At 38.6% G+C, this 15,141-nt stretch overlaps 1 protein-coding gene across 1 annotated transcript in view; it reads right to left on the bottom strand.

Annotated features, from left to right (window-relative positions):
• Nucleotides 1-15,141, bottom strand: part of LOC126236413 (UDP-glucuronic acid decarboxylase 1) — a 71,637-nt gene that overhangs the window by 32,397 nt on the left and 24,099 nt on the right. Inside the window, exons 4-5 of the mRNA XM_049945709.1 lie at nucleotides 12,857-12,970; nucleotides 10,940-11,127 (exon numbers count right to left, since the gene is read on the bottom strand). Coding sequence (XP_049801666.1) covers nucleotides 10,940-11,127; nucleotides 12,857-12,970 — 302 coding nt within the window. The remainder of the gene's footprint in view (nucleotides 1-10,939; nucleotides 11,128-12,856; nucleotides 12,971-15,141) is intronic.

The raw sequence follows: 15,141 nt of genomic DNA, 5'->3' as shown, positions 1-15,141 counted from the left end.
TAGAGGGTCTATACAGGGATGGTGTACTTGAGGACAATATTATGGAAATGGAAGGGAATGTAGATGAAGATGAAATGGGAGATAGGATACTGCGTGAAGAGTTTGACAGAGCACTGAAAGACCTGAGTCAAAACAAGGCCCCGGGAGTAGACAACATTCCATTAGAACTACTGACAGCCTTGGGAGAGCCAGTCCTGACAAAACTCTACCATCTGGTGAGCAAGATGTATGAGACAGGCGAAATTCCCTCAGACTTCAAGAAGAATATAATAATTCCAATCCCAAAGAAAGCAGGTGTTGACAGATGTGAAAATTACCAAACTATCACTTTAATAAGTCACAGCTGCAAAATACTAACGCGAATTCTTTACAGACGAATGGAAAAACTGGTAGAAGTCGACCTCGGGGAAGATCAGCTTGGATTCCGTAGAAATGTTGGAACACGTGAGGCAATAGTGATCCTACGTATTATCTTAGAAGAAAGATTAAGGAAAGGCAAACCTACATATCTAGCATTTGTAGACTCAGAGAAAGCTTTTGACTATGATGACTGGAATACTATCTTTCACATTCTGAAGGTGGCAAGGGTAAAATACAGGGAGCGAAAGGCTATTTACAAATTGTACAGAAACCAGATGGCAGTTATAAGAGTCGAGGGACATGAAAGGGAAGCAGTGGTTGCGAAGGGAGTGAGACAGGGATGTAGCCTCTCCCCGATGCTATTCAATCTTATATTGAGCAAGCAGTAAAAGAGACAAAAGAAAAGTTCGGAGTAGGTGTTGAAATCCATGGAGAAGAAATAAAAACTTTGAGGTTCGCCAATGACATTGTAATTGTGTCAGAGACAGCAAAGGACTTGGAAGAGCAGTTGAATGGAATGGACAGTGTCTTGAAAGGAGGGTGTAAGTTGAAAATCAACAAAAGCAAAACAAGGATAATGGAATGTAGTCGAATTAAGTCGGGTGATGCTGAGGGAATTAGATTAGGTAATGACACTTAAAGTAGTAAAGGAGTTTTGGTATTTGGGGAGCAAAATAACTGATGATGGTCGAAGTAGAGAGGATATAAAATGTAGACTGGCAGTGGCAAGGAAAGTGTTTCTGAAGAAGAGAAATTTGTTAACATCGAGTATTGATTTAAGTGTCAGGAAGTTGTTTCTGAAAGTATTTGTATGGAGTGTAGCCATGTATGGAAGTGAAACAGGGACGATAAATAGTTTAGACAAGAAGAGAATAGAAGCTTTCGAAGTGTGCTGCTACAGAAGAATGCTGAAGATTAGATGGGGAGATCACATAACTAATGAGGAGGTATTGAATAGAATAGGGGAGAAGAGTAGTTTGTGGCACAACTTGACAAGTAGAAGTGACCGATTAGTAGGACATGTTCTGAGGCATCAAGGGATCACCATTTAGTGCTGGAGGGCAGCGTGGAGGGTAAAAATCATAGAGGGGGACCAAGAGATGAATACACTAAGCAGATTCAGAAGAATGTAGGCTGCAGTAGGTACTGGGAGATGAAGAAGCCTGCACAGGATAGAGTAGCATGGAGAGCTGCAGCAAACAAGTCTCAGGACTGAAGACCACAACAACAACAATAACATACCAATTAAGATGACTTCTGAATCAGCTAAAACAACCATTACTAGCTTCAAACACCTCATTTTGGCTGCCTCCCCAGTTTCTTCTTTCAGTTTCTCAAGTATCAGCTTAGTTTTAGAGCACACCACATTCTAATCAACAGGAAAATTTCCATTTGAGCGATAATACCATGAAGTTTACGAATAATACCCAAGTTGAAAGACTGAGCAATTCTCACAGCTTCCAGAATTTTTTCTTTACGTTTTACAATTGTTTTCACTGTTTATTCCGGTAGATCAAACTTCTTTGGCAATTTTAATTTTTGCATTGAAGCCTTTGATAATATGAAGATTAAATTCCAAAGATAATGATTTTGTTCCCTTGTTTGATGCAAATGAATCAGTTCTGCTTCGTTTGGATGACACAGGCTCTATCAATCAAACCAGCTCTGCGGATACAATGATTCTGCATGAAACACGTCTGAACCTGTGGGGGGCAGAATGGCAGAATTGAGGTGCGCAGCATTCAAACATATAAATCACGTAACTCTAGATTTGCATAAAAAGGGTTGCACATATTTAACTGTTTGTCTATATTGTTGTAATGTAAGTTCAGTTTAGAATATTTTCAGCATAATTCTACTTTAATTCCTTGTAAGTCGTTATGTTATTTGAAAATTAATGAAGATACGCACTGAAACATTAGCAAACGCACAATTGTGTATGTCGGGCCTAATGTCAGATTTTTTAAGACATTAGCTTGTTGACATAGTGCTGAGATTCACAAGTGTTTCAATGTCTGTATCTATCATGTCTGAAAGCCAGTTGATTTCATATGGTCTTGTGATGTTTTGTCATTACTTTAATAATATCACTCTGTCTAATAGTTATTATTAATCAAACAAAAAAAATTAAATTATTGGTCCTATTTCAACACTTGTGAGTGATACTGTGATCGCTGCTTTGCTAAATCCACAAGATATAGATGATTTAAGCAATGATGGTGATATCCTTGAATCTACTTGACTCCTAAATGCAAAGACAAATGCTTCAAATTCCTGGAGGAGTTCATCTGGGTCATCTTCACAGGTGAAGATTTTAAAGAAACATTCACTTCACAGTACAATGAAGATGACATCCAACAACACTAAACTGAAAACCTAGGGAACATAAACAACATACGTGACAGCAAAGGAACCAAACATACATGTTTCTGACTATAACTGCACCAGGCAAATGGTGAAAAACCTATTCGACAACACTTTTCTCAGGTGACACCACCTTCTGAAGATCAGAGCCAGCAGTAAACCTTACTATTCATGCTTTATATATTAAAGCAGAAATTTTGTACAATATTGTTCAAGAAAAGTTTCATTTCATTTGTTTCAGTATGTTGTCAAAGTTACAAATCCAGCATCTTATTTCCTAAATTCCTTCAACAAACAATTGTTCCAAAAAGCAGCAACCTATACAGACATCTACTAAATGGCTAAAACAGAATTACAACCTGCAAGAAGTTCACAGGAAATCAAGAAATTAATTGGCGTGCACATAAACTGCATGCAGGTGCAATCAATCAATAAAAGAAACTGAAGTGTGCGGTCAGCAGATGGAGGCGTATTATATACATAAAAACTAAAAATGGATCCTCCAGATAAATTTACATTTGATGGATGTGGCATGCGTGAATTTGGTATAGGAATGATCGTAAGGCAAAAAAAGTTCTAATAAGAGACATACATATTCCAGATGGCCATGAGGGAATACCTTGTCATAGCATGAATGGAAAGCCTTACAGGGATTGATGATCATGATGAAACCGAAGGAGACTGCCACTTACTATAGCTGAAAGCAAAAGATATAAACCATCATGTTCACCATGCACGAATAAGAGGTCATTCAAATTTGATAAATATTCTGCTGCAAGAAGTTGCCACAAAACCTGTTGCAAACAGCCTAGAAGAAAGAAATATGTGATAGTTTTGATGTGTACCTGTGTTTATCAAAAGATGCCAACTGTTTTGCTTTTATCTCACAAAGAAATGAGTGAAAATATGACAGACTTGGATTGCGTGTATCACAAAAAAGTTTTGGTTTAGGGCCAACATGCACAACTGTGAAGTTGCCAAATTTCTAGAAACTTTTGAAAATAAATTTATTTTCATTTTTCTAATGTATTAATGACTGGTTTTCACAAGCTTGGAGTTCCAATTTTCAAAAACACACAAAACGCAACCTTGGGTCTCGAAGGGGCAGAACATGCAGCGGTTGGTAGTTGTTGAAAAAATATAGCTCATAAAATATCATTGGTTACTCGCATTTCAGCAACAGCATGCATGTCTTGCCGCAAAGTTGACGAATTTTTGTGTCTTAGTTCTAATTTGATTAGTAATTTTTAACTTTGTGTGATTCTGATTCACGATTTCTGTGGTACGAGGTGTTTTTAAGCCTGTTTCTCGAAAAGTCAATAACAGTTTGGACATGAAATCTGCAATTAGCTCAGCAACTCACTATGAAACTATCCCGAAATGTAATGATACTTTGTTACCCCATTGCTAATATGTGCAGTAATAAACTGGGACTCCACTTACAAAATCCATCTTTGTATTTTTTCACCACACAGGATATTTCCATACAGGTGTTGTTATACGGTGAGTCTGCCACGAAAAAAAACATTCAAATTATTACAGTAACATTGGAATAATGATTGGAGCGATTCTTGTGTACTCAGTCACAAGGGGTCAACATTTAAGGGACCTAATACAAATAATTATTTATTTAGCACCACAAAAAGAAACCATTATAAATGCACACACATCTTTTAGTGTAAGATTCAATAACAATACTAAATAACTAAAAACAAAAGATCAATTACTCTTTTGTTTATCCATAGTTTTTACAGTGTTTACACTTTACTGTGTCTATTACAGCCACAATACTACATACTGTTACCACTCTGTGGAATCAATGGCAACTGCTTCACGTACTAAAAGAAGCCATTTTTTAATTCCAGGACCTATTTAAGGCTCAAGTGACACAAGATACCACTTGGGGTGGCAAGCTGAGACATACACCATGACTGTAAGATTTACCTACATGATGCATCACAATTTGTAGTGGCCTCTCAGGGCACCAAGGGTAAGGGCACTCAAGTGTAAGATTTGTATAAAGGATGTACACAACAAGCAGCAAAAACTAACATAGGTGAAAGTGAAGGAGGAGGGAGCAAAATAGATTCACTTGCGAGGAAAAATGTTCTTGAACCAGCCCTGATTAACTCAACCAATAATACCCCCCCCCCCCCCTCCCTGCACTGCCAAACATTATGTGAGAGCACATTTATCAGTCTCAAATGAGTGAAATTTCAAGTACTGTAGTACCTATAAAAGGCCTCCTAGGCCCATTAACACTTATAAAGTAATAAAAAATAAATATTCTGTGAAAAAATGTTTAACTGTACTCGCACAGTAACTTAAACGGGCATAACACAGTAAATAATTAAATGTGCTAAGAAAAAAGTTTAGAGAAGGCTGTGTAACTGCGCTGAATGAGTAAAGAGCTGCAAGACTGTGCAAACTTTAAGTGTATTCTTGCAGCAATACCAAGAAAGTGTAATTTCACAATTACTTCTACTCAAATATGAATTCTGTAAATTTATAATTTCACAGACAACACTGTCTGAATTCATCACCGACAAATTATATTAAAAAACTATTTTTATCACAATTCCTAACAATACCGACACATAATTTCACTGAGTTTCATGTTTCATTCTGCCATCTCTCATACTCTTTGTTTTTCACTTTTCTGTCACTTTAAGACATTATGCTGTGATCACTCAGTGGAATGAATTACTATTAATACAACACTTAAGTTTTTGTGATGTACCAACTAATAGCACATGGATTTTTGATGCACTATGAAATGAAAAAAGTCACACACACCTGATGTCAATGAGCAGAGTGTTTATGCACACTTTAGATGTGTAAAAATTTGAGAATTACATCTGCACTACCAACAGGTACCAGACTAGAATGTAAAGTAATACCACACAGAAATGAATGAATCGTGAAGGAGAGTACGGGGAGTGGGGGAAGCAGACTCCAGCACCTTTCCAAGTGGCCCTGACAGTGCCATCTACTGGCTGCCATACCAACTGTCAACTGTTATCATATTTTATAGACTACAATATTCACTTTTTTCCTCAAAAAACTGCCTCCAAAATTCAGGTGATCTTATAATCAAAATTAATATAAAAATGTCTAGTGTTTGATTTATAACCCCCGCCAATCTTAAAAATAGCTATATATTTGAAGTGGCGGGAAATCTATCTCTATCTGGCAAAACTGGATTCAACTGACACCAGTGGTGTACCAATGTGACGAACATGAGTTGTGGGGATTCACAAGCTTGCTAACACTATCTCCCCACACCCAGCCATTACAAACCCAGCACACTGTCTAGCCTATGATGTGTCATTGCAGTCTATGGTGTCAGTGAACTTGAACTGAAAGTAATTTGTTGTCAGTAACAGTACAATATTTTTGTTAGTAGCTAGTTATATAATGGAACAAAATCAAAAGGTCTTCATATGATGTGTGCTATATATTGAAAGCAGCAGTATATGTAGAACAACATGGAGCTGCTGAGTGGCACTTTGGCACTCCACAAAATCATCATTCACGATCGGTGGGCTGATGAAGGACTGAAAAAAATGAGGAAGACTAAATGTGCAAATAGAGGACTGAATTCAAAATGGCAAGAACTAGAAGGTGATGTATTGAAATAGGTTCAAGAACACCATCAGAATGGCACTGGAATCAATATAAAATGATTCAAATACACAAACTTTAACAGTGGAGTTGGTTGGTGCTACGGGTTTATGAAGCGTCATGGACTTACCCTGTGAACAAAAACCAAAATATCTCAGAAAATACCACAAGAGTATAACAAGAAAATGGCTTTATTATTCAACATCGAAAGAAAATCAGTGTGGAACTAAGCCAAATAGTGAATATGGAAAAAATTCCTCTGAGATTTGATGTGTCAAGTAACAGAACTGTTGCTGTGAAAGGTGCTAAAATCGTCAAAAAATGCGCTACACTGTTGTCCTTTCATACTGTGTTGAGGGTACTTAACTTAATCCAATTATCATTTTCAAGTGCAAAACACTGCCAAAACCTTCTGAAATACCGCCAGATGTTGTTGTTGTTCACATATATGACAAGGGTTGGATGGATGAGGCTGCTATGAAATTATGGATTAAAGGAGTGTGGGAGGAAGGAAAGGTGCTTTATTGAAGAAGATTTCTGTTCTCGTGCTAGATCTGTTTAGTAGTCATTTAAAAAATTCTGTGAAAGAGAAATTGAGACAGGGAAATATGGAGCTTGCTGCTGTTATGGAAGGATGTACTTCAAAACTGCAATCTCCTGATGTATTGATAAATAAATCACTTAATATGTATATTAGAGAGAAGTGGAACAAATGGATGGTGGATGAAACCCAACATCAATTCACTATGAAGGGAGCTTTAAAACAACCTATAATCAAACAAGTGTGTCATTGGATAGAAGTCATGGTCTAGAGTGAGAGAGGACATTATTCAGGATGTATATGCGGGCAAGAAAAAAAAATTCCTGAATTTTCCCCGGATCTCCCGGTTAAAAACGCACTTTTTGCGATGTGAAAATTTACTTCTTCCAATGTGAAAATACATTTTTTCCACAATAAGCGACAGTGTACTTTACCTTGGAGCTGTAAAAATATCAATCCTTTGAACAGCAAAAGTTTTATGCACCAGTGTAGAACTACCCGGCACTTTAGAAAACGAAAATGGAACTCGGCATGGGGGGGGGAAGCGTTTTGGAAAGACCTTTGTTGTGCAGCAACATGTACGCTGCATGTTTTCATATTACAATACGCTAAATATTTTTGTATTACGAAAGTATACATTCAAATTCCAACAAACACAGCACTTTATAGTTTCTGAAGCACTGAAATAGAGATTGCAATGCACTTTGGTAAGCCAATCATAGCTCATGTCGCGTGATCTTGCGAGCCAATGACAGCAGATATTCAGAGCATAGGACACGTCATGCAGTCAGCCAATAGCAACATCACTGTTAAGCAGCGTGAACACATAAGTAGGAAAAGTTAATGTACATAGTGTAGCTATAAGAAAAGCTAAGCTTTCACATATAATATTGGTCTTTTTAGCATGCGTTACACTTTGAGATACATCACACAAATGCGTCAGTAAAATTTTAAACAATGACATTAATGTCTGGTCTCCTGGGCTTGAAATTATTCAAAGTAGCTGGTACTCAAAGTGTAAGTTTTACATTAGAGTCAAATGCTCTGTGATTTAAGAAATTCACTGCACTTTCTCACACGTAACATAATTCACCTTGTGTAAAAGGAAATTTCCTTTGAAAATGATGCTTTTTAAAGAAATATATGAAATATTTTCCCCGTGACCTCTTAGACATGGATTCATTTCTGCAGCTGCCACACAGCGCCAGAAAACAGGCATTACTGTATGTAGGCCACTGGAAGCCAGTACATTCGTACACATATAGCATTAAGAGATCTTACATGATGTCATAAAAGAAATAGGGCATCAGAGGATACTTCAAGAGCATGGGAGTTACGTAAACCATACTAAAATGCATAGTTCAGCTTAGAGGATACATTCACATGTGTAGATTCACAACGAAGTAGGCCTCTATCTGGTGATAAGCTTTTCTGTAAACTTTTCGGGATGCAAAGTTTCTTTGAGTAGCAGTACTGTAGTGTCTCACATTTGGTTCTTTATTATACCATACATGCCAGAAGATAAAAATTGTCATGTGAAATTTGTGAAAAGTTGAAGCTAGCCAATAGTGTGGAACAAACACTTCGTATCTTAAAACTGAATGCATCTGCGGAAAAGATTAATGAAAACCACATTTATTTAGCAAACCACAAAAGCAACTTCATTGACAACAAGGTGATTAATGTTTTACTGCCAAAAATGTGGAAATAAAATAAAATCAGAAAACTTAAACCAGTAACGTATTTTAGCCTTCCATAATTATGAGAATGTGTTTTAATTCACTTGATAGCTTCCGGCCACAGAAATCCATTTTGTTTTCATTTGATGTGTAAACTGTAAACGAAGAGGAAGCAGCAAAATCACCAAACCTAAACACGGGTAACTATCCCCCACCCCATTACAACCCAGACTGCTCTGTGCATGCACGAATCTGGCAGCTTGAGCGTACCAGAAAAATTTTTCTGGGTAACATAACTGCTCCTTGCTACTGCGGCAGCCACACTTCAAGTAGCCAGAAGTGGGAGAAGGTACTGCTCATACGCAACTCAACTGCGCATGCGCATGAGCCTGCTGGCAACTGCTCAAACTAACTTAATGTAAACAGTTGTGATGTCACATTCATCGGAAGCAGGTATCTGTTATAAAATATTTCATTGTCTTTAAATGCGAACATTTTTCATGTCTTTGACACATTTTGCTTTTGGCATGCACTTTTGTGTGTACTGTGTTTTGTTGTTGTAAATGGCGCATTAACTTTGCAACTTAAGTTTTATTTTGGTTTTTTCCTCTCGTTTATGTTTCATTGCTGAAGTATTATTCTGCAGCAGCGGGATACAGTAAAATTGTTTGTTACACTATTGGTTCTTACCAGTACAAATTACAAAATTTTACTGAACACTAAAACAATGACAAATACCTGGAATTATAAAAAGATTCCCAGGTCTTCCCTGGTTTCCTCCTGCTTAAAAAAATTCCCGAGTTTCTCCCAGATTTCCCGGCTGTCCCAGAGCGTATACATTTTGTTATTGTAAAATCATTCATGAAGTGTGGCATAAGTAATGCTCTCGATGGCAGTGAAGACCATCTTATATATGAAGAGGACACTGATGATGACAAAGAGGAGGAGGAGGAGGAGGAGTAAGAAGCAGCCCAGTTGACGATTTTCAGTGATTTTTAAAGATCAGTTCGGTTTTATAAATTACAAATTTTTTTTAGTCTGGCTTTGCAATCTGATGGTAAAAACGTAACTTTTTAAAAAAAACTGCTTAAAAGTTAAGGTGTGTCTTATAGTCTGTAAAATACGGTATGTACTGTGCATTTATGAAAGTTAAAAGTGAGACAGGAGCATAACAGAAGCTTACAGGATTCGTGAAATCTAAATTGATGGTTGCATATTGAACGACGGTGCTTGTCACTAACAGTTCACATAGACAATTCGAAATTAAAAACAACTAGTACTAAACTTACATTGTGGCAATTAAAAAATAATAACAATCACATAAGAATCACTTTGAAATGATTACATATGCAAGGTCCTGTATTTGATCACTAAGGATGGCAGCAGCCCACAAAACATGAGCACACCGAAGTTGACAGGCTTCTGCCGATCCAGAACTAGGAAGCTCTCAAAGCCCTCATTCACCTCTTCGTGAATGGACTATAGGTGAACTTATGGGCAGTGCAAATGCTAATTCTCCCTTATCAGAAGTGTTTTATAAATAATGAGTGCACAAGAAAACTAAGCAAATGTGTTGATGTTAACAATACGAAATTTCAGCTACCTTGTGCCATGCTGTCAAACACAGTCAAACTTCTTCAAATATAGACACAGCCATGATGCCAAGATCAGCAATAACTCTTAACCTGAAGAAATTCTGTATGCAAGGAAGGATACATAGGGAAATAAAAGGTAACCTATATACAGAGAATAATTAAAAAAGAGAAGAAAACGATGGTCAGCTTCCTCAACTGTATTCTTGCGCCATAGTATTTCTACACACTTATCACTACATTGCTTTATATGTGCAGGGTGGGGGAGTGGGGGGGGGGGGGGGGAGGGAGAGGGACTCCATCACCACAAAACCAAATACAATTCAACTAGCAAATGCCAGGACAACAAAAAGGCCACTACAATATCAAGGACTTACAAATCCTTTTTCGTCCACCCAAACACAATTTATTCAAGTCCAAACACAATTTATACACACATTCAAATGTAAGCAACCGTCAATGTCAATTGTAGTCTATTACATTTGAGACAACTGTAGCAACTTAACCATCTTTTATTTTTAGAAGCAGTATCCAACTACTGAATCAGTCTCACATTGGTAACCTTCATAATAAAACAGGTTTTCAGTCTTCAGTATTATAATTAATAATGACCCCCCTCACACACACACACACACACACACACACACACACACACACACACACACACACACACACAGTAATTAAAGGTATGAAGTGCAACTTACATTTCTGTAATCATTTATTCTAACCTTCATCATTTTACTTAAATACTATAATATCAAAAGGATGTAGAAACTCACTGTGATGGTTTCATTGTTAAGGGCTTGAAGAATGAAGTTTGATACCACTCTTCCATCATTCATATGCATTCTTGGTCCATATGTGTTAAATATTCTTGCAACTCTAACATCAACTTTCTCCTGTTTTGCATAGGCATAGCTTAGTGTTTCAGCAACCCTTTTCCCTTCATCATAACACGCCCTGGGACCTAAACAATTAATGTAATACATACTAAGCTATGAAGATTTAATAGAGTTTAGAAATCATATTTCTTCAGCACTTTATCATTTCTTCAAAAATTTGGCTAAGAAAAGAAATTTTCGATTTTATGCATCTTATACAGGGTGGCGCAGATGGATCGGGTGGTTTTAAAATACTTGTCAAACTGTCAATTGTAAAGGTATTGGATTGAAATAAAGTGCAAAACGTGTAGTTACAATGGAAGTTTATTAACAAAAAAATAGTAATGTTAGTTTTTAAAAATTACATCCATCAAATGCCCTCCTTCTCGAGCGACGCATTCTTGGAGTTGGTCCTTAACGTTCCGCATTGCCCGCTCAAGCACATCACCAGGAATTGATGTGATTTCGGTGTGAATTGCTGCCTTCAACTCCTGAATGGTCCGGGGTTTGTTCATGTAGACCCTTGCTTTTAAATAGCCCCATAAGAAAAAGTCACATACCGTGAGGTCCGGCGAGCGAGGGGGCCAATGGACATCTCCATTACGGGAAATCAAACGGCCAGGGAACAGAGCGCGTACAGCTTGCATTGATATCCTAGCGGTATGTGCAGTTGCCCCGTCTTGTTGGAACCACATATTGCCCATGTCGTAATTGTTCTCTTCAAGTTGTGGGAGAAGAAAATCTTCAATCATGTTCACATAACGCTGCGAATTAACAGTAACCGCCTGCTCCCTTTCATTTTCAAAAAAGTAAGGACCAATTATCCCTACCTTAGAAACCCCACACCAAACCGTCACTTTGTCACTATGGAGAGGCCGTTGGTGTAGATCTCTTGGGTTAGTGTCGGCCCAGTAACGGCAATTTTGCTTGTTTACGTATCCGTTAATGTGAAAGTGAGCCTCGTCAGACATCATGATAATCAGGTTTACATCTTCCAATAACTCCAACATCTGTTGGCTAAACTGAAGCCTTTGAAGATGGTCTGTTGGGAGAATCTTCTGTACCAACAGGATTTTATAGGGGTGGAATTTCAGTTCTTCGTTAAGAATCCTTTGAAGGCTCCGACGTGACATTCCAAGAGCTTGAGCACGACGTCTCGTTGATCGACGTGGGCTCACAGTGACATCGCGTCTCACACGCTCCACGTTCTCAGGCGTTGTTATTGTTGGCGGTCTAGGCGTCCATTTTGGAGCACATGAACCAGTAGTGCGGAAATTATGCACCCAACTCAATATCGTATCTCGCTTAGGAACACTACCGCGAGGTGGGATGTTGAAACGCCGGCGAAAGGCACGCGTCACAGCAACAATTGACTCGTTATTGCGTATGAACTCTTCCACTGCGAAAACACGATGCTCAACGGACCACGTAGCCATCGCGACTGACTGCCAGCCTGCAACTGAAACTTCCCGTCCCCCCCCACCACAGGACGAAGTCGCCGAACACCTGGCTCCCCCCCTCCAGACGTACAGTCCACTTCAAAACCACCCGATCCATCTGCGCCACCCTGTATTTATTCAGCCTCAAATTATGCTTCAAAACTCGACAATTATAGCAGAATGCTGAAATTTTTTTATGTTCAACATTATTCTTCATCTACTCTGTCGAGCACATGCTTCTAACCTGTCATACAACACACTGCAACTGTGAAAATTGTGTGTGTGCGTGTGTGTGTGTGTGTGTGTGTGTGTGTAAACCGATGTATTACATGTTGATTAAAAGGACTATAATTATATCTTTCTGTTTGATTCTCACCTATAGGGTTGACATGGCCCCAGTAAGTTTCTGGTTGGGGATGCACTTCCGGGTCGCCATACACTTCCGATGTACTGGCAATCAAAACTCTAGCACCAACTCTTTTTGCCAGCCCTGTAAACAAAATTAAATTATTGCAACCAATTAAATGTTAATCATAAAGCAGTAAAAAATCTTTTTAATTTCACTGGCAACCGATATTTTAAGGCTCAACTGACTACTAATATAAAATTTAGCATTAATATTTCATTGATTCCACACAACTTCATGTAACACTACGCACTCTCTTTCTTTCTTTCTTTTTTCACTCACCTTCAATGAGGAACTCTGTAGGTTGACACCAGCAAACTACTGCAGTCAAATAACACTTTAGTGCATTAACAACCAATGTGAGATTAGTGCACAGCCTTATTTCCAGTTTTGTATTTTTGTGATAACTGACATTTATATGGCAGAAATACTTATTGTTATCATCATTTTAATTTTTAAGGTAATTTTAATAACTTGAAATACTGGTATGTTAATCAACTTTCTACACCAATCTAAACCTTTCAAAATTTTCAACATAATACAAAAGATGCAGTTTCCATTTCTTCTCTTAGCTGCACTGAGCAAAGCTGTGTAGTGGTTAGCACAGCGGACTCAAATTCAGGAGGACACGCCAGTTAAAATCTGCATCTGGCCATCCAGATTTAGGTTTTCCACAATTCCTCTAAATTGCTCCAGGAAAATGCTGAGATGGTTCCTTTGAAAATGCACAGCTGATTTCCATCCCCATCCTTGAAACATTCCAACCTAGTGATTCATCTCTATTGACCTCAATTATGATGGGACATTAAATCCTTCCTTCTTAGCTGCACTATATGACTGAGTTGGATGTCCCTCCACATTACTCCTCATGACAATGTTAGCGCAGAGGAGAGGTTAATCTAGTTGCTCTCTGCACTTTTACTTTAATGCTGTCATGTTGGTGTTCGGGTAATCAACATTATGATCATTACAGCCCTCTCAATTCAATTAATATAGCTCAACTAAAAAAATCATAATACAAAGCCAACTAATGAAAAATATTGCAGTATTTCACTGAAGATCATAAAACAGCCAGGAAACATGTTCATTAAATTATCTGAACAAGATTCACTGGGTCACAAAACATTAACATGCACCTCAAATTACGAGGGTTGTTTTTTAAGTAAGGGCCGTTCGCGCGTATAGTCCTGTAGTTCGCGCGGACGCCGCAACAAGCCACCGCGCCACTTGTCGGCATCCTTCCCGCTCACACTGATGCAAGTTGCAGCTCTGTAGCTGACGTGTACGCATCACTGTGCTACTTTATAATGTTTACGATTATTGAATTGCCCGCCGCATGTGAGATACGGTCAGTGATACGTTTTTTGAACGCGAGAAGCCTATCAGCTGCAGAAATTCATCGGCAGTTAACAGAAGTTTATGGCTTGAATGCAATGAGTGAAGGTAAAGTGCGTCAATGGGTTAGAGAGTTTAAAAATGGCCGTCAAAACGTCCATGACGAAGAACGCTCAGGCTGGCTCTCTGTGATCACTGATGATTTGGTGGCTGCAGTCAAAACAAAGATTCGTGAGGACAGAAGATTCACAATTTCCACTCTTTCTTTGGAATTTCCACAAGTTTCAAGATCGGTTTTGTACAAAATTGTGTCTGAAAACCTAAACTTTAAGAAACTGTGTTCTCGGTGGGTACCCAGACTCCTCACAGAAGACCACAAAGGGAAGAGATTTGCACTTCATTGGACTTTTTGATTCGTTACAAGGAAGAAGGGGATGACATGTTGAGTCAAATTGTCACTGGAGATGAAACATGGGTATCCCATATCACTCCCGAAAGCAAGCGACAATCGATGGAATGGCGACACACAACCCTCACCCATCAAGGTCAAAGCCAAACAGATGCTGTCAAAGCACAAGATTATGGCAACTGTGTTCTGGGACCGGCGCGGTGTTTTGCTAGTGGACTTTATGCCACGAGGAACGACAATCAACTCCGATGCCTATTGTGCAACTCTAAAGAAGCTCCACAGAGCAATTCAAAACAAAAGGCGCGGCATGCTGACAAAAGGAGTTTTGCTCCTGCACGATAACATTAGGCCTCACACCTCTCAAAAGACTCGGGATTTGATTGATTCTTTTGGCTTGGAAGTTTTGGACCACGCACCCATACAGCCCCGACCTTGCTCCTAGCGATTTTCACCTTTTCCGGTACCTGAAACACCATCTTGGCGGGCAGCGCTTCAATGACGACGATGAAGT

This window comes from Schistocerca nitens, chromosome 2 (genome assembly GCF_023898315.1).
Source record: "Schistocerca nitens isolate TAMUIC-IGC-003100 chromosome 2, iqSchNite1.1, whole genome shotgun sequence".
Taxonomy (NCBI): domain Eukaryota; kingdom Metazoa; phylum Arthropoda; class Insecta; order Orthoptera; family Acrididae; genus Schistocerca; species Schistocerca nitens.
This window is presented reverse-complemented; position numbering and strand designations above follow the sequence as displayed.